The sequence below is a fragment of the Pelmatolapia mariae genome, linkage group LG23 (genome assembly GCF_036321145.2).
Source record: "Pelmatolapia mariae isolate MD_Pm_ZW linkage group LG23, Pm_UMD_F_2, whole genome shotgun sequence".
Taxonomy (NCBI): domain Eukaryota; kingdom Metazoa; phylum Chordata; class Actinopteri; order Cichliformes; family Cichlidae; genus Pelmatolapia; species Pelmatolapia mariae.
The window spans coordinates 43171159-43190000 of record NC_086246.1 but is presented as its reverse complement, the minus strand read 5'-3'; the positions used below and the strand labels follow the sequence as shown (position 1 = coordinate 43190000).

The window sequence follows — 18842 nt, the reverse complement described above, 5'->3', positions numbered from 1 at the left end:
TCTAGGCATCATAGGAAGCATGGAGCTGAAGTTCAGATAAATCTAAAGATAAGAGCGAAAGAAAAATCTGTGAGGGTTGATACTGTGTACTGGCGTGTTTAACTTTAAACATATCAGTGATCAGTGTTGTCTCATCTACACAATTACTCTGTCTTTTAGCTGTGGTGTTTTCTTATTCATTTTTTCTTATTTTTCTTTTTTCTTTTTTTTTCTCAAGATCAAAACCAGGTTTTAGGCAGAGCCTAAACAACCATCAACAGCATTGTAATAAAATTATACAGCTCTGTTATCTTGACAATTTTCATACAGGATGCACAATTTCTCATCATATAATGCCTCTGCAAGAGACTTTACAACACATCTCTAACACATCTTGTCCTTTTCAAGCATTCTTACTATTTCTAGGATGGCTGTAGCTCAGGTGGCAGAGCAGGTCATCCACTAACCAGAAGGTCAGTGATTCAATCTCAGGCTGCATGCAAGATTCTTGGGCAAGATACTAACCCCATGTTTGCCTACTGGTGGTGGTCAGAGGGCCCGGTGGCGCCAGTGTCCTCTCCCCAGGGCAGCTGTGGCAACAATGTAGCTTGCCATCACCAGTGTGTGAATGTGTGGATGACTGAATGTAGTATAAGGCGCTTTGGGGTCCTTAGGGACTAAGTAAAGCGCTATACAAATACAGGCCATTTACCATTTCTAACTTGCTCGGTCTCATGTTTGTTGTCAGTGATTGCTGCTTGTGCTGTTACTCTCTCTTAGACCTTAGGCTCCACATGTATACATGTGCAAGGCCTAGGTCCATCCAAAATTAAGCCATACTCCCAAATATAAATTATTTTCAAATCTAATAACAATCCTATTTTGGCTAAAGTGGTCCTGTCACACAAAAGATAATACGGTATGAATCACTGCTTTTACTATATTTAATATGATTCCAAAAATTAAATGGTATCTTGTTATTTCTAGGCTTGTCTAACAATAATTTCCTGTCCTGAGCCACACAAGTATATATTGTTCTGCAGGCAGGGTTTTCATACGATCCTCAGTTTAACTTATCTATGCTGTTGCCATTGGCTATTTCTTAACTTAATCCCAGAAGCTAGTTGGTGTGAAAATAAAGGAAAACATTGCTTATTTGATTTGATTTTTTTCTGGGGAAGAAACCCCAAAACTCAAACCAATTATGTATGTTCCTGTGTTTGGTTCCTACAAAATCAGCTACCCATGAGTGGGAGTCATCACAATCAGTAATCAATACTATAAAATCTGTCAGCAGCATTTTCGAGCAGAGCACATTATTTTTTATTAAACCCTACCAACTGGAACAAAAGTCTATCCAAGCTAAACTTAAAAGCTGGCAGACCAGCTAAACGGTCTGTGAGGTATTCTGGGTACATTATTTTCCAGGAATGTTGCCTTGGATAATGAAAGAAAACAACACTCAAATGTTGAAACCTACACGCTTAGTGGCATCTGACAGCTGCTGTTCAATCGTTTCCACGACCTTCCTGAACGGGGGTCTGTTGAAGGGGTCAGCATCCCAGCAGCACCTCATAATCTCATACCTGCACAGCAGTAATCAAACATACAGTTATTATATCCTGTTTCTTTTGTGTATATTGTTTTCTGTTCTCACTTCCATCTGAAAGTTTTAACACATCCTCATTTTTAGTTTTTCTTGTGAAAAGCCAAGCACAACAGGAAGACAGAAAGCTGCTATTGATATCCTGCTCATTACACTCTTTCCTAGTCACGCCACCTCCATCTATCTCACTAAATCTCTCCTTTTGATGATCCACATTTCAATTCAACAAAAACTCACATTTCACTGGGCGCAAACTCTGGGGCATCCATTCTGTATCCTTCTTTTATTAGTTTGTAGAACTTGGCGTCCACCGGCATACCAGGGTACGGACTGTTTCCTATGTTTAGCCGAGATATTTAGTTACATTACACACTTATGAAAACACACAGATAGCCAGACAAACACACATAAAGTGGATGGAGAGACATACCCAGTGAGAAGATTTCCCAAAGCAAGATGCCATATGACCACACGTCACTCTCGAATGTGTAAACACACTCAAAGATACTTTCTGGAGACATCCATTTCACTGGCAGACGAGCCTGAAAGGTAAAGTGAATATATGGCAACTTGCAATAAATTACAATGTGACGTGAAACCTTTTCCTGGAAATGTTTTTTTTTTTTTTTTTTTTTATGTGGCCGGGGTCAGAAAATGTGCAACAGAGGATTAATATATGAATAGCCTAGACAAAGTATGCAGAAAGTATTTGCATGGGGTCCCAAAGAACACCCTGAGCTCGGCACAAATTTGTGAGGCTCATATCTCACAAATTTGACAATCAGTTTATCAGCTGTCATGCATAGAGAAATAAATCTGGGATAGAGGTCAGTCAGAAATAAGACTACTTCCTTGGCATAAGAGATGTAAGTGTTAAAGTTTTTTCTTTTTACTAAAGTACTGTGTTTGCAGCTGTCTAGCACCTGAGGGATACAGAACAACTGAGGCCACTGTTGAAACAAGGAAAAAATGTAATATGCTAAAAGAAAACTTTATCACAAAGAGATTCTTCTATAAAATGTAAATTATATACAGTAGAGGTTCTCCATAGACAGATAAGATCAGGTACCTACACTGGTTTTGGAAAAATACACGTAAGCTACTGTGTTCACAAAAGCTCGTCTTATAGACAGGTACGTTAGATAACTCCTGAATTTACATATCAGGAAATGTGGCAAGGCAAATGAACCTCTGGATTTACAATTTGAGAACTACACAAACAAAAGCTTCCAGTTTTCCGGATTTGTCTGTACCGTGTTCCTGCAAATCCATTACAAGAGTAGAGTTCATACTAGCAAGCTGGCTAAAATCAACAAACAAACAAACAAAAATCTTGTTCAAATAATCACTTATAAAGCCCAAATCTTTCCTTGTGACACTGTTGATGATTTTGATTCTGGTGAAATCTTAAATTTAGACTTTCCTGCTAGTTATTTTCTAGCACGTGAAAGTTTTCTTAGTGAATTCAAATGAAGCATCATTAAAACTAAATCTCACTTTCTAGTGAACTAGAATAGGTCATAAAGAAGGAATTTGTTTTTATAGTAGGTCTGAATGGTGATGAATTAAGCAGATGACCTCCAACAAACTCATAAACTACCTATCAAACAGTCTTATCCTATTCCAAACTAGGACATTTAAAGATGTATCACACCTCTAATATTATATCCCTGTGTGTCCTGCAGCTAGTGCAGACTTACATTGCCTTTGACGACATAATTAGAATCTGTGGTGATGTCTCGGGCAAGGCCAAAATCACAGATTTTGGCCACTCTTCCTTCAGTCAGTAGGATATTTCTGGCAGCCAGGTCTCTGTGAATACACTGAAAAACAAATACATCATTACTTATACAATCCAGTGATACATGATACATGTTACATACATTAACAGTTAATCACATAGTCATGAATGAGGTGCTTTTTTTGAATGCTCTTTGCTACTGAGCTTCCACACTTGGGTCTGTAACATACAACCACTGACACCGATACACTGGCCTCAGTATCATTGCCTCCACAACCAATGAATTTTTCAGCAGCTTGCTTCAACATCCATTTTGGATCTGTTTACTAGCTGTGGAAACATGATCCATGCGCCACGTTAAAAAGGTCAGATTATCAGGCATCAGAGTTTTATCCACAAATCTAATTTGGTAGCTGTTAAAGTCCATGTAAAGAAAATGCATTTTATACATGGTAGAAAATAAATTGTGAAACAAATGTGGACTGCCGTTTGTGTCCAGCCTAATATTGTCATGACTGGACATCAAAACCTGCAGCACAGTTATGAGGAAAATGGACAGGAAATATTGATCTTATGCAAGCAATATAACCCTATAGCATTAGCTCAAAAGGACAGAATGTGGGGTGGTAATGATAATGTTAAAGGTGTACAGAAATTTAGAGTAAAACCCTCCCTAGAATGTTCTGGAAGGACACCAAATTTTTTTTGCTGCGAGTGAAAAAATCAGAACATATGTATTTTGCTGCTTTATATGGACTGCCATTAAAAAATGACATTCAAGTGGATGCTCACATTTTTCGAGGCTAAGAACTCCATGCCTTTGGCAACTTGGTATGAGAAACTGAGGAGATCTTCGGTGTCCAGAGACAAACCGTCATCAGCAAACATCTCATTCTCCGTGTCTGCTTCAACGTAAGTACCACCTGAGAAGACAAACAAAATGAAGATGATTTTTCTAATGTGATGATGTAACCACCTTGGCGTGCTAATAAAGATGGGAGAAATTTGATGAATGGCTGGCCGGCTTGCCTTTGCGTAGCGAGTTTCTCTTCTCAGAGGATGAGCTGACCGGTGCGTTGCCAGCAACAGAAGGCTTCATGGTCATGTAGCTGTTCAAGCTGTCACTGTGAAGAGGAAAGGAGCAGTCTGGTCTCAGCTGAATACAGCCACACATAAGCATGCTGCTGTCCAAATAACTTCCTCCTACGCACGTTCTGGATAGTAAATACTAGTTCTGTCTTTTCCACAGGACAATAAATCACTTTCTAAAGATAAAAAAGAACCTGACCCATCTGTGACTCTCTGCTGCATGACGTTGCGGTTGTAGTAATCGTCCTCAAGCTTAAAGCAGATGCACAAGTCCCTCTTTCTGCGTAGAAAGTTGAGCAGATCTCCGAAACAGCAGTACTCTGTGATCACCAGGGTAGGACCTGCAGTACAGTGAAAATAAATCTCCTCAAAATTTGCAACAATTTATGAAGTTTACAACTTTATTCCAGTCATAAACAATAAAGCAAGCGAAAATGGTTGCCTCACCTCCAACTGTGCAGGCTCCCAGCAGGTTGACAATATTAATGTGGTTTCCCAAGTAACTGAGGACTTTCAGCTCTGACATTAGTGCTTCTTTCTCTGTGGCATGAGCGCTAGCTGTGGAAAGAAAAATATGCAATGCACTCATTATTTACTGAAATATTAAGGGTACACTGTAGCCAAACTCATGTTAAGCAGTGCTTGCATATCGTGATCTGGTATTTGCTAGCTTAAAATACATAATTGTTGAGAGCTAAATGAAATAAAAGAGCTCTGTTGAAAATTTTTTAATATAGCTATATAGCATAGCGTGCAAACCACCAACAAATATCCACGTAATGACTCTGTTTACAGGCATCTGCAGGCAAATTATGTTTTCATTAGAATTTCTGGACAGCGTGAAGCTACTGTGCACATTTGTCACATAGTCAAAACAGCTACACAGTGCTTATCCCACTTTATTTGCATGTGTGTTGACAGCACTTACATTTGAGCATTTTCACAGCCACAGTCATGACTGAATCTGCTTTGGAGAGTCCATATGCAGTGGCTTCCACCACTTTTCCAAATGCACCAGATCCCAGAGTCTTCCCTAAAAAAATGGAGACAGAAACAAAACTGTTAATCCCCATCCTGTTTTTTCTCCAACAAACAAGCTCCATGGTAGTGTTCCTAGGACAACACCAGTTTTAACCCCCAGGCTGTGTACGTAGGCACCAGGACATGCAGGATCCTGTTTAAGGTTTGTTGAAAACACCCAGAATATGTCAACAATATTGTGTTTGCAGTGAGGGAGTGGGGTTTCATCATTAATGAACTGTGGAACTGGTTAGTAAATAAAGACCACAGACATGGCTAAGCCCCTAATGCTGTGTCCATACACAGAAACCAGAGTGGCTGTCAATCAATGGGAACTAGCCTGAGGGTGGCAACGATGATGTCATACCCACTAGACTGTTAGGCTTTATTACAGATACAAGCCCCCATTTATCTTCATATCATCCTGCTCCCTACTTACACCTAAGACATGGCACCCAGAACATAAATTTTAGGGCCGCAGTGTGTCAGAAATTATGGATTAATGTAATTAAGGGAGCCTAGATACAGAACACAGTCCAGATTTTGGTAAATAGGTTCCGGATGCTCACCAAAGCGCAAGTTGTTTCGCGGAAACTCCCACTGGTCATCGTACGGTAGCTGGGTGGGGTCAATGTCCACATAGTCGTTTCCGATAACTTTCCACTGAATCTGATATTTGGGTTTCTGACGTGAACAACAAGACACGGAGATATCAAAATACAATTCATGCATTCATCATGTGGCATCTCTCTGCTCTTTCTATTCACTTGTTTATAAATGTAATCAAGGAGGGTGGGGCATGCAGGAAAAGTACAGTGCTTTCTTACCTGCATGTACTTGTAGAACAGCATGATAAGGATGAGGCAGAGGATGCCTGCTGCTGAAATGGAGCCAATTAGCAGAGGGGTGAACAGGTCATGTGGAACTCTTTTCTCTGTAGAGAGACAGAAACAGTAATGTTTGATAGAGCCAATCGGGGAATCTTTTCAAGGTTTGTCATGTTTACATTCTAAACGACATTGACAAGGAGGCATTAAGGTAAGCCAGAGAAGTCTAAGTCACAGTGAAGCCCACTTTGATCAAATAACGACAAACTAATCCAGTTATACAAGTATACATACTGTGGAGTTCTCTGCTTTTATTCTTCGTTTAAAAAAATTATGCACTTTGTTTTGCTAATTGCTTAAATTCCCCTTGTTTTTAGTTTTTTTTTTTTTTAAACCGCAATGTTGTCCTTATTTTTTACAGCTGTGCTGGGAATAATTAGAAGTAATCAGTGTACTGTTCCTTTGTGTCTGGCTCATTGTGATGCCTTATTGTTTTGCTCCTCTGTACAGTGGGGTGTAATAAGCTCTTTAGCGATAAGAAGCTTTCTCTCCACTTCAAATCTGAGAATGCAGAGTCTGCAGGAACTAATCCCCTGTAAACCTGTCAGTGGTTTCTAAAGCTCTGCGTGTTCTCTGCTGCAGCTCACTGACACCTCCGAGCCTCCCACAGCCCCACAATGCCCGGCATCGCCAGGACTCCTACTGTGCTCCACAGTCTCAGCGCCTCCGTCTGGTCCGCTGTTACTCTGTAAAGCAGAAAAATCCTGGGCACACACTCCCAAAGGCCTGTCCTGTCTGGCCACAAACACTCGTCTTCCTCATAATGCTCGCCCACATACCCGCTGGAGCCACAGTTAGCCCCCTGTGTCTTGCATAAACCCAGTCCTCCAGGCTCATTTGGGGACAACTCAGCTCAGACTCAGACTACTTTGAGGACACTGCAGAGCAGATGGGGAGGCCGTTACAAAAAAGTGGATTTGGGGTCATGAAGTAAACAATGGACTCACCAAATGCTATCTGAGCCAATCATGTCGGTGGTATCTCTTCACCAATGTTTACCTAACAGATCATAGACGAACAACATCTAGTAGTAGGACTTCATTTGTGGGTTAATCCCTGCCAAAGTCATGTTTTCAGTAAATATTTTGCTGAAGAATTATCCTTCCCCTCAGTGGTGTTCACTGAGGGGAAGACCTGCTTAGATAACTTAGTGCATGGAGTTACAGACAGAGTTTGCCAGATCAGTAATTTTTTTGTGTTCCAAAAAGTAAATAAATTCTTACACCTATGCCCTCTGTTGTTGTCCTTTAATATTACGAAGAAAGCATGCAGAGGATTGCATCACTTCAGCAGCAAAACATGTGAACTGACAGACGTCAACGCCTCCTTTAATTCCACAACCCCTATTTAGACTACTTGTGCTGCTTATGTATGACTGGATGTATCCGTGAATTCAACTCACCACTAATAGAGTAAAGTATGTAGGCTTGCTCTCCCTCCACTGTAGCCACACATTCCAGAGTATTGAACCGTGCTCTGCTGATGTTCACCCGACTCTCCACCTCTGTCTTCCCGAACATGGGACTGACCAGTGTGATGGTGATGACATTGAGCTCCTCCTGGGTGGAATTTACCTGCTGGGAGCACCTGAAGGCAGAAGATTATATACTGTTGACAAAAGAGTTGATGGGATCATCTAGATTTCCAACAGTTGTCTGTTGTCTGGAATCTCTTCTGTATGTCTCTGAAAGATTACTTTCCTGAGGCTATAAAACCCTTTCAAATAACCTAACTTTACAATATGCAGAACCACAGAAGCATGCATTTCTATTTTAGTACAACAACAGCTGTTAGTTTCACCTTTTCTGATGTCTTTTTGTGCTCATGAACCAAAGATGAAATATTTGTAATTAACCTTTGACGGTACTGTGCTAATAAGGGTAGCAGTTATTTAAGTGCTCTCTGGTGATAGGCTGACTTAGATCAGGTTACTTTCTACTTGGATATACATGCCTTACATGCCTTTAATGAGTGTGCATGTAGTGAAAAAAAAATGACTGGCTAAAGTTTGGATTATCAGCAGTGATTCATTGACCCAGCTGCTTTGGATTGGTGTTGCTACAGCAACCCAGGGCTCCTCCTTCAGCACACTTTATGTTTGACACAAGATGAACCCTGTCCACTTGTAGTACCTACCAATCACAAATCAATACTTCTCAATCCCCTGTCACATGGGAGGGTCATCTTATCACAGTCAACCAATCACAAGTCAGCCCAGTCAAATCCCCCAATCTCACGTTCCACCGTCATCATCATTCCTGACTCTATCCAATGTGTCTTTAGTGTGACCTTTAGGACCCTTGACATGCACTTCATTTCAGTCATGTTAAAGGTTGAATATGGAGGTGAAACTCCAAATAAATAAATGGTTAGTGTTGTGTGCAAACACAGTGCTAAAATACGCAATAAACCACCAAGAATTCTCCGAAATGCAAAATGAAAATGTTGTATTTAGAAAGATTTTCTGGAAAGTATTTTGTTAAATTCACAGATGCATGCCTCATTGCCTTGCTAAAGCCATGAGACTTTTTTTTTGCAGACATAAATCTAATAATTGGATAGCATTAGAGAATTTTGTTTGTTGGATGCAAATTACAGAGCTGCTATTGATTTTGGTTTGGCAGGTTTTCCTTTGTTTAGTCAGTTTATGAGACAGATGACCGATCTGGCTAATATGAGCTTCCAACCAGTATAATTACTTTAGGCTGGAGTTCTAAAGTGCAGCGCATACCATTGCACTCTGCCTCTGCTAATTATTATTTTACTTTCAGCTGTGTTACAAATTGAGCAATCATTTTGTATTTATCACAATGAAAATGTGTAGTTTTTCCCTTGAGGGGCCACATCCATTTTTTCATTTTTGCCAACTGAAATGATTAAAGCCTTACCAAATCACATCAGTCAGCATAATAATTGAAACTGTCTAGCTATATTATTTTTAGGGAAAAATGTTGCTCAACACTTCATCAGGGGCTTTGAGGGCATTGTTTGGTCAGATATGTTTGGCAGTGCCCCAGCAGCTGTCATTGCTAAACTTGGCGCAGGAATTTATGACATGACATTTCAAGATGCAGCCCCGTCCACTAAAAACATTGAGAAAAGCAAGACAAACAGAAACATCTTACGAGAAGTCACAACCCTTTAAAAAAATATTTTGACATGTTGGTAACAGTAAGTAGTAGTCAGTAAATAGAAAGGATTTTGGAGGCTTTAAAAATCTCACCTGGCATATGGCTGCTCACAGTAGTACCAGGTGATCTGGGGAGCAGGGAACCCCTCAGCCACACAGCGCACCTGTCCATTCACTGGGCTGTCAATCGATACAATTTCTGGTTTACCTGATAAACACAAGTTAATGTCACAATGTGTTAGGTATGTAACAATGAACAAGTAGGAAAAATATTGGTTTAAGCATTAGCAAGGTATATTTGCAAGGTGTGGTGAGGGTGGAGAGCTGGACTCCACACAAAGTAAGTGTAAAATACACTATGGGTGGGTCATGAAATTCATCCCATGGCTTAAGGGAATATGAAACCTTTCAAAAAAATGTGAAAACAACTTACTGATCACAAAGACGGTGAATGTCTGATTTGCTGAAGCATCACCATTGGAGGCTTGAAAGGTGTAAACTCCACCCTCTAACATTTTCAGCCGCACTAGCCTCAGCTCACTGATGTAACTAAACATAAAATAATTATTTTATTAGTGCATTTGTTGATTTCTAAGATTCAAATATCACAGTATTTCATTCAAGCTCTAATTGTGCCAAAACAGGAAAGAGCTGATTCTCATTTAGCCACCCTGTGAGAAAGAACATAAAATGTTCAGATATTTGCATTTTATATTGTAACCATCTTTTCTTTGTTTTCTGCTCTTTCATGTGCATCTGCAGTATGCATATGAAAAATATTATTAGACAAGTATTAAATCTTTTCAGTCTTTTTGCATCTATTCACTGTTGTGCCCACTGTAGTAATAAATCCCCAAAAGTTGATTCTGTTCATCTGGTAAAGTTTTTTCTAGTTATCGGTATCAATTGTATCGATGGATATTTACTTAAGTGAGTTATATTAAACTCAGGCTTAAAGGTTGCATCAGGGTTTTATTAGGAACAAGTCTCGGCAAACATCTTGAAACTAGTCTGGGCGTCTTCTTCCTGTTGTAATGAAGCATTGCCCAAATGAACTTCAATTCTAATGATCACTGAGACATAAAAACGTGCAGTAATAAAAACAGATCTTCTTTGCCACAAATAAGTATTTTAGGATATACTCCTATTATCTTTTTTGCTGTTGCAGAATTTTTCAACATATTTAGAAAAAATCAAGATATCTTTCACAGTGCCATATCTCCTGACAGAAATATTGAGGGTGGGAGGCACGTAGGATTACATCAGAATACACATTTCTATCTGCAGCATGTAGGTTACACTCCAGATATATCATGGTTTTATTTCTCAAGACAGTCATTCACAGTCTGACAACTCCTGTTTCACAAGAAACCCCAGGGCACTGTTCACTGTTTCAACTGTATATTTAAGGGACTATGACCTGCAGCTAAACCAGAGATTCACCTGAAATAAACCTGGCTGAATGTGATGTTTTCATCTTTCCAACACTTAGATAAAGCAAAGCAAGTGTGTGCTTGTGTGCTGTCACACCTGTATTCATCACTGTGTGTGGTGATCACATGGTCAGTTGTGTTTCTCAGCTCATGGCCTTTAAAGCTCCAGGAGATGTGTGGCTTTGGATAAGCCACTATTCTAACTTTCAGGGACAAACTCTCGCCGGAGCGGACGTGGAAGATGCTGCTGTTTGTGGGCATTAAGTCGATGAATCCTCTTTCTGAAAAATAAGAAAATTAAATTGTTGTCAAATTTGTAGATGAATGCACTGAAGTCTGAATTATCTAACTAGTGCTGTTCTCATCCAACACATGCACTCCAAAGGGTTAGGATAAATTTAAATGTGAGGGGTTTAAAGTAAACACCTCACAAACTGTTTGTAACTGTAACTGTAAGCAGTAGTTTGACATTTTGGTTCAATTTTAAGTTTGAACAGCAGCAGAATACTGAAAATAGATCTTATCAGGAGTTGGGAGAGAATGTACCACTATATACTGTATGCTCTGAATGATCTGGTCTGTTATTTGGGGCATGATGTTATTATCACATGCCAGATAATCAGTGGCTGTTTCAGGAATATTCAGTTATTTTGTTGTCACCATAAAGTGTGACTCTAAATGGTGATGGTCCATGAGAGTTCATGATATACACAATACTGGTGCCATGATGCATTAACGTCTTTAAAGAAAGTGGAAGTGATAGTACAGAATGACAGAGACGAGGCTGCCAGACACTGGTGCCACCGGGCCCTCTGACCACCACGAGTAGGCAACAGGTGAAGTGTCTTGCCCAAGGACACAATGACCGAGACCGTCGGAGGCGGGGCTCGAACCGGCAACCTTCTGATTACAAGACCAACTGCCAACTCTTGAGCCACAATCGCCCCATGACATTAATGAGAGAGAACATGCTTAATATGGTCATTTAGGTGTTCAGCTTTGGATGTGAGTGTAGAAACACCTACCTGATGTTCACATATTTTGTTTGTGAGAGGCAATCAGAAGAAAATGATTTTTTAAAAGCATGAATCATACAAAGCTTCATTAGTAGAATCAAATAATACTAATACCGTTGGAAATTAGTGCATTGGGTTCCCTTTAATTCTTTTAAAACACTGAAAACTTAATGATGCAGCAAATGTTTGAGGAGAATAATTCACAAAAACTCAAAACAAGAATCTAAATGTGTTTTTATTGCCATCTGTGAGTGGCAACAAAATTGTCGAGATTGGACAGCTGAATTCCATAACAATTAAGTTCATGTCCAGCTTTAAATGCAAAAAAAAAAATTACATAACTTACTCACCATATACATCGAGCCACACCGACTTGCTGCTGACCCCTTTTCCATTCCTAACTTCACATATGTAACTCCCAGCATCCTGTGGCCGTACTGCATCGATTTGCAGTGTCGTTCTGTGGCTATTGGCAAATTTTTCCATCAGGGATTCTGAAGAACTGCCAACCTTTGCTGGTTGCTGTGGATACCAGACGGCACCCTGTCAACGCCCAGAGATCTCTAGAGATTAACCCTGTCTGCATGTCTATGCTCACCAAGCACAAACTACCACATACACACAACCACCTGCATGCAAGCACACACACCTACGGTAGCCCACAAGGTACACTGCAAGGCATACCTGAAGCTTAGACATCATGGACTTTTTAAAGACAGGCAACAGGAAGACGCAAGGACGAGGCTGTGCTACCAGTGAAAGATTCGCCAATATTATAAGGGACTTGATTTAATTTCCTTTGAATTATTTTCATTTTGGAGCACCAAATTGTAGCAGCTCATTTGGAATGGCAACAAATGCAGAATTTTAAGGCAACTCAAAAAGTGAAGCAGTTGAATGTTCCACTGACGGCAAAGCACACAGCAAAGACAAAGGCAGAAGGTTCTCACCGAGCCAGGTGGGGTGACCCACGTGATGTTGATTTCTCTATTGGCATTACTGGTGTTGCAGGTGAGGGAGAATCTCTCACCTCGGGTCAGAATCACTCTTGTGGATGGTTGGAGCTCAACTACAGGAGGCGCAGTCGGTACTGCAATAAAACAAACCTCATATGATGTCATGCCTTTGGTTGATTTTAGCCAAATCGAAAAATGTACATATGCTGCACACCCACACTATTTTACCTGGTACAACACTCAGGAGGAATTGGCCTGATCTGACGTCCTTTCCATGGAGTCTTCCTGCACACACATAGCAACCTTCGTAGGCCTTTTGTGTGTTGTGCATGTAAATGCCATGCTCCAGGCTGGCGGAGAACTGGAGACCAGGGGGCAGAGTTTTACTGGAGCATGTTTCCAGGTGCATATTCTCCAGATCTGGATCAGTTGCCAGGCAAGGGAAGGAAGCATTTTCTCCCTCACGAGTAACATATCTATACACCTTTAGTTTTCTGAAGGGATTTCCAGGATCTGGCAAAAAATAAATAAATAAAAGAAATTGCAAAAGTAGTATGAAAGGGATACACAGTGTAACAGTATATGGGTATTTGAACTTTTTATTATAATAATGGGGATGTAACGCTGGATATGCAGTTCCTTTATATACAAGGAACAATGTACTTTGCTCTGACAAAGTACATTGTTTTTATGCATGCACCCATCAACCATATTATTAAAGCTATGTGCCTAATAATCTTCAAATCCAACCATGAAACAGCTCTGATACAAATAAAATAAGTCCTCTTTTGATCTCAGTGGACCCGCTGGGTACTGTGAGGTGCTGACTCGATTGACTGGTTTGCTCTGATACATTCTGCAGATGCTTTATCAGACTGGGACTGGGTCAATGGCTTTACATCTCCAACTAATTTCTGTGGTTAACTGTCTTGCTAGGGAAGGCTCATGTCAGATGTTTGAGGTAATTGATAATAAAAACTAGAAACTGTTGCTACTTAGCTCAGACTTAACTGGCCATGCACTTTGTGCTGTTTGTGCCCTGTGAAATCTGGGATATGTAGTCTTAAGTCACACTGCTATTACCATGGGAACCATAATTGTTGCCAAAACAACCAACAACCAGGACTAACATGTGAAAGATTATCAATCTGTAGATATTCCTTTTGAATAAGTTCCTTAACGCGAAAACAGGATGATCTTCCAACACAATTTAAACAGCTTACATATTAGCTAGTTGTTATAAGTTCATTACCAAACAAAATACTTCTCAATATTTCTAAATATCATCTGCTAAGCAGTTCCTGCTTGTTGCCTCAAAGGTAGATGAACGGATTGTGGAGTGAATGATCAGCACATGATAGAAGCCAGCAGTGATGGCTTTGGGCCAAGGGGATATTGGGTCATGTAGAAGAAGAAATACAGTAAAACTCAGTCATACACTCAATAAATAGCTCTGGTAGCTACTGTACCTGTCCAGGGCAAAGTCACAAACACCTTCTTCTGCTAATACACCCACACACATAGATTTTGTCTACTTTTCCCTGCAGCCTGCGTACACTCTCCTTTCTCTTTCTCTCACACAAAATTACCACACAGTCTCGAAAGCGTTTAATCACCAAGAAACATTTAGGTACCTTTCACATAGACGTAGATGGAGGCTTGTTCCTTGGAACCCTCCTCCTGGCAGATATAGCGGCCCATGTGAGTAGGCAGAGCCTTCTTAATTGAATATGTCAACATCCCATCGATGTCGTTTGCTGCCAGCGGCTTTGACCTCTCCCGCTTCCACTGTATCCTGTTTTCACCCTGGCAACGTAGTTTGAAGGGTTCGTTGAGCTGGACGACGATGTGGGGTGCGGCAGGGGTGATAGTGGGCTTTGTGTCACCTTTAATAGGAAAAAGAATGTATTTAAATGAATGCCACAGGTATGAAAATGCAAGAAAGTGCAAAATCAATGCTACATTTCTTAAGCCTTCATATGAACTTAAGGCCCTACAGTCTATGCATTTGAAGATTTGTTTTGTTTTTACTTGACCAAAGCTATTGTACAGCAGTAAAATGTTTTCAGCACTGTGAAATCAAGATGTTTCCACTTCTATGGCCCCACAAGCCTCCCATGCATCATGAAAGCTTAGGGATAAAATCTCTGATGTAAAGGTAAACATAGGGGAAGCCCACATCAAATTTCAAAACAAAAGATTCTGGCCATCATTCACAAATTGACCAACAGGGACATGAACTTTATGTGTAAAACTTCTTCAGTATATTTATTTGCTCTCAACATTTATGGCTTGTGACTTCTTGAAACAACATGAATTGTACTCATGGCTTCTCAACTCAGGATATAGCGCCACAAAATAAGATGTTTTGCCAAAGAGTTGCTTGTCAATCAATGTCTAATTGTTTTTGAAAGATGCTAGGAGGCCAAAAAAAAGATTTTCACAAGGAAAAACTAAATCAATCAACTAAGTGATTAACTTAAAAAAACAAAACAAAAAGCAATCATGTACCCCTCGAATCAATAATAGGGGTCTCTGATGGATCCAGACCCTCAAGTTGGAAATGACTTTGAAAAAACATTTATCTGCATCAGTGTTGTAAGTAAAACAGCTTCAGAATATGTAAACTGTTCTATGATAGTTAAAAGAAATGATTTTTGACTGTCATTAACGGTAAAGCAGACTGCTGGTGAAACATGTGCCATATGAGAAAACACTCAACACTTAATACGTGCCTTTTACTAGTCATGGTATAAAATAAAACAAATGCCTGTAGCATGGTCTGTATTTAAAGGGGTGGGGGTGTAACCCAGAGTCTTAATCTGCTGCACCAACTGAAAACAGGTGGGGAAAGATTGAGTTGCTTGAGTAACGTTTTTGTTCCCTGAGAAAACGTCACTGTCTTTATTGAAGCCACTTGTGATAAACACTATAGGACTGTGGCAGCAGCAGCAGTACAACAGGAATGAACAACAAAGTTTTTATGTGAATAGATGTGCTCTTTCCATCCTTTGAATTCATACTTGGATAAAATATATAAATGAATAAACACTGTTCAGAGAGACAGTCTGGCACTAACAAGCCATGGAGAAAGACACTATTGTAAGAAGGATGTGTAGCAAGAAAACATTTATCTTAAATGATGAAATACACGGAATTTCAGGAATAGCAGGGTATCAGTATACAAATACACCCTGTTAAGAGACTGTAAATAATACCAACATTGCCCTGAGTTCGGAATATTAAAACGTGAAGATATCAGTATAAAAGAAGGAGATAAATACGGTTATCGACTATTAATTTGCATGCGATGTATATTAAGCCTAACTGAATCTTCATTGCGTTTATTTAGTTGATCTGATTTATTATATCCACCAAATGCAGAACAAACATGGTAAAACTTAATTAGGTTCACACTGTGCGTAAACGGGCTAAAGGCAAACTTCATGGCGTGCCGTATTGCGTCATATGCCAGGTAAGCTTGTGCGCGCTCGCTGGAAATGTGGCAGTTATTCGAAGCCCCTGGTGAAAATGTCGTGAACATCAACCGTCCCCTATGGGCGCATTATATGCTGCCAAGCTGTCGGTCAGATGGAAGTCCACCTGATGCCGCCCTGAGCTGGAAGAAGCTCCGTAGGCGCACCATGTGCGCAAAGGAGCGCAAAGTTAAACAGCAACACTCGCGGTTCACCGCTTTTATAAACATGCATGGCCAACGTCGGTTTTTCATAAATTTCCATAGAGATAGCTCTGGGAAAATCCTAAACTCTGTTTCCTAACAAGATAAAAAACAAACAAACCCAAACCTAATTTAAAAAATGACATGCTGCACATCAACCCACTTAAAGCGACCAAAAAATTGAATCGTGAAATTAAAAAACTGACACAGAGTATTTTTAAAAGGCAGTAAAGATATCATTAGCTGTTTATAGACGATTGACCTATTCGGCTGGACTCTGAAGATGATGCCAAGTCGTAACAGTTGCAATGTGTTTTTGATATTCATCCTCAGATCAAAGCACAACCAACCAACCCGGAGCGCAGGCGAAACGTTTTACATTGCTCAGTGTTAAAAGTCACACATGTGACAATATTTATCTAAAAAAAAAAAAAAAAAAAAAAAAAGTGAGAAATTGCATGTGAATGCAGTGCTGCTTTCGACAGTCGTTTTGCATACTTCCTGTGAATCAAGAGACGCCAATAAATTTCCATACTGACGGTTATGTGCAGATCCAGGAAAAAAACGGCTTCTAGGCTACTTGTCACCTTCATCGTGCACAAAATGATCAAGAAGTCTCTTTGAAGGTCACTCTTGCACATTGTTCAACACTTTATTGTTTGATGACTTTTTTTTTTAATAGCGCCCTGTTTTCCCAGTATAACATAAAATATTAAAGTAGCCCCAGCGCCCAGATCGTCCGCATTAGTATCCACTTTCCTCATTAGGTTTCTCTGACTTCGGGTTGTCTTATTCAGCACCCTTCAGATCTGACTACTTCATAGAACAAAGAGAAGTACGGAAAAATCGCGATGGGAGGCAAGTGCAGCGGTATGGTTGGCTATACGTAGATTATCTTTATCACACTGGGCTGCAAAATAGCAAGCATTAAAACAGAAACCCTTTCTTTGTTCAAAATTGAACAGCAACAGTTGTCTGCGTAAACTGGCGCGTCAAGTGCAAAGGCTCAGTCTTACCTGGATGGAAGGTTAGCTGTAAAAACACAGAGAGAAGTATCCAGTGGTATTCCATAGTTATCATTCCATGGGTCTACCTGTGAAGGTGAGCCAATGCCTTTATATGAGTAAGGTAGCTCTTGTCTGCTCGCCTAGCGCGTCGGAGTTGTGGGCAGTTGACCGTGGGCTCTGATAGAGGCGCACTTAGAAGTCTTTAAAGGCACAGATGCTCAGTTCATCTCGCAACAGCAGCAGCCGTCGCCAATCTGCAAACATACTGTTCTCCTGGGGAGCGCCAGAGGGGACGGAGCAGGCCGACCAGGTATCTCTGACTGGCTGTGGCGTCAACAACATGTTTATAGGAGCCAGTGGTGGAGCCTATTACTCACACGATACAGTGGAAGAGGGAGGTGTTTGTGACCTGCAGTGTGCTTCCCAGCACACACACACATACGCACACACTGAACTCAGAGAGAGACTGACAGATCAAGACAAGGATATATGCAAGATGGCATATACTGTAGATGATGTTATCGCCGATGTAGCCCGCATGCACATGCTTCAGATAATTTAACTTTTCTTTAAACCTTTTTACGTATGGGTGGAAGTCAGATCGATAGATGTGCATTTTTTGTGGCTTTTGTTTTTATCAGATAAGAAGTCTATAACCAAGTGACTGCACACCACTACCAACCATTTCAGCTTTAATCACACTAGCATTGTTGGTCATCTTTCCCACGGCTTTATTATTTTACATGTTTTTTCACCAGACAACTCCCTCCTCGTAAGAACAGATATGACTAGCTCTGTGAAACTCTCTCTCTCTCTCTCTCTCTCTCTCTCTCTCTCTCTCTCACACACACACACACACACACACACACACACACACACACACACACACACACACACTAATGTGGCCTAGTTTTTCATTGCCTGTCATATCCATTGCTTTCTGATTGTCCGTATTTGAAAGCACGTGGCAGCGCGATTTTAGCTAAAAGCAATTTTTGCAACAAACCACAATACCGTCCTCATTAAGTTGATTAAGTTTACTCTGTGAGTTATTCATTCATAACGCACCTTATCTGTCATCGTGTTCACGTCAAATAGGCATAGAACATTAATTTTGGCCAGTGGTAGGAAACCATGGGGTTCTTTTCCTTCCTGCAAAATGTGAAAATATTTTCAGTATATTCAATTCAAATGAATGCAAAATTTTCAATTTTTTTCACCTTATTAAATAAAGATTTCAGCTCTTCCCTCTGTCATATTTACTATTTGAGCATCAGACCAACAGATCTGGCTAAAAAT

General features: G+C 40.2%; 1 protein-coding gene across 2 annotated transcripts in view; it reads right to left on the bottom strand.

The window, feature by feature from the left end:
* Window positions 1-17884, bottom strand: part of kita (KIT proto-oncogene, receptor tyrosine kinase a) — an 18457-nt gene extending 573 nt beyond the window's left edge. Inside the window, exons 1-21 of one of the 2 annotated variants that reach the window (XM_063465797.2) lie at window positions 17553-17884; window positions 14492-14743; window positions 13086-13370; window positions 12852-12991; window positions 12252-12444; window positions 10983-11166; window positions 9886-10001; window positions 9546-9660; window positions 7725-7909; window positions 6263-6369; window positions 6005-6119; window positions 5344-5448; window positions 4863-4973; window positions 4615-4756; window positions 4356-4450; window positions 4119-4249; window positions 3286-3408; window positions 2016-2127; window positions 1823-1922; window positions 1460-1565; window positions 1-42 (exon numbers count right to left, since the gene is read on the bottom strand). The exon at window positions 1-42 is cut by the window's left edge and continues 573 nt beyond it. In XM_063465797.2, the coding sequence (XP_063321867.1) occupies window positions 1-42; window positions 1460-1565; window positions 1823-1922; window positions 2016-2127; window positions 3286-3408; window positions 4119-4249; window positions 4356-4450; window positions 4615-4756; window positions 4863-4973; window positions 5344-5448; window positions 6005-6119; window positions 6263-6369; window positions 7725-7909; window positions 9546-9660; window positions 9886-10001; window positions 10983-11166; window positions 12252-12444; window positions 12852-12991; window positions 13086-13370; window positions 14492-14743; window positions 17553-17616 (2823 nt within the window). In that variant the 5' untranslated portion in view covers window positions 17617-17884. The remainder of the gene's footprint in view (window positions 43-1459; window positions 1566-1822; window positions 1923-2015; window positions 2128-3285; window positions 3409-4118; window positions 4250-4355; window positions 4451-4614; window positions 4757-4862; window positions 4974-5343; window positions 5449-6004; window positions 6120-6262; window positions 6370-7724; window positions 7910-9545; window positions 9661-9885; window positions 10002-10982; window positions 11167-12251; window positions 12445-12851; window positions 12992-13085; window positions 13371-14491; window positions 14744-17552) is intronic. The other variant, XM_063465798.2, reaches the window with a different exon arrangement.
* Window positions 17885-18842: the final 958 nt, after the last annotated feature.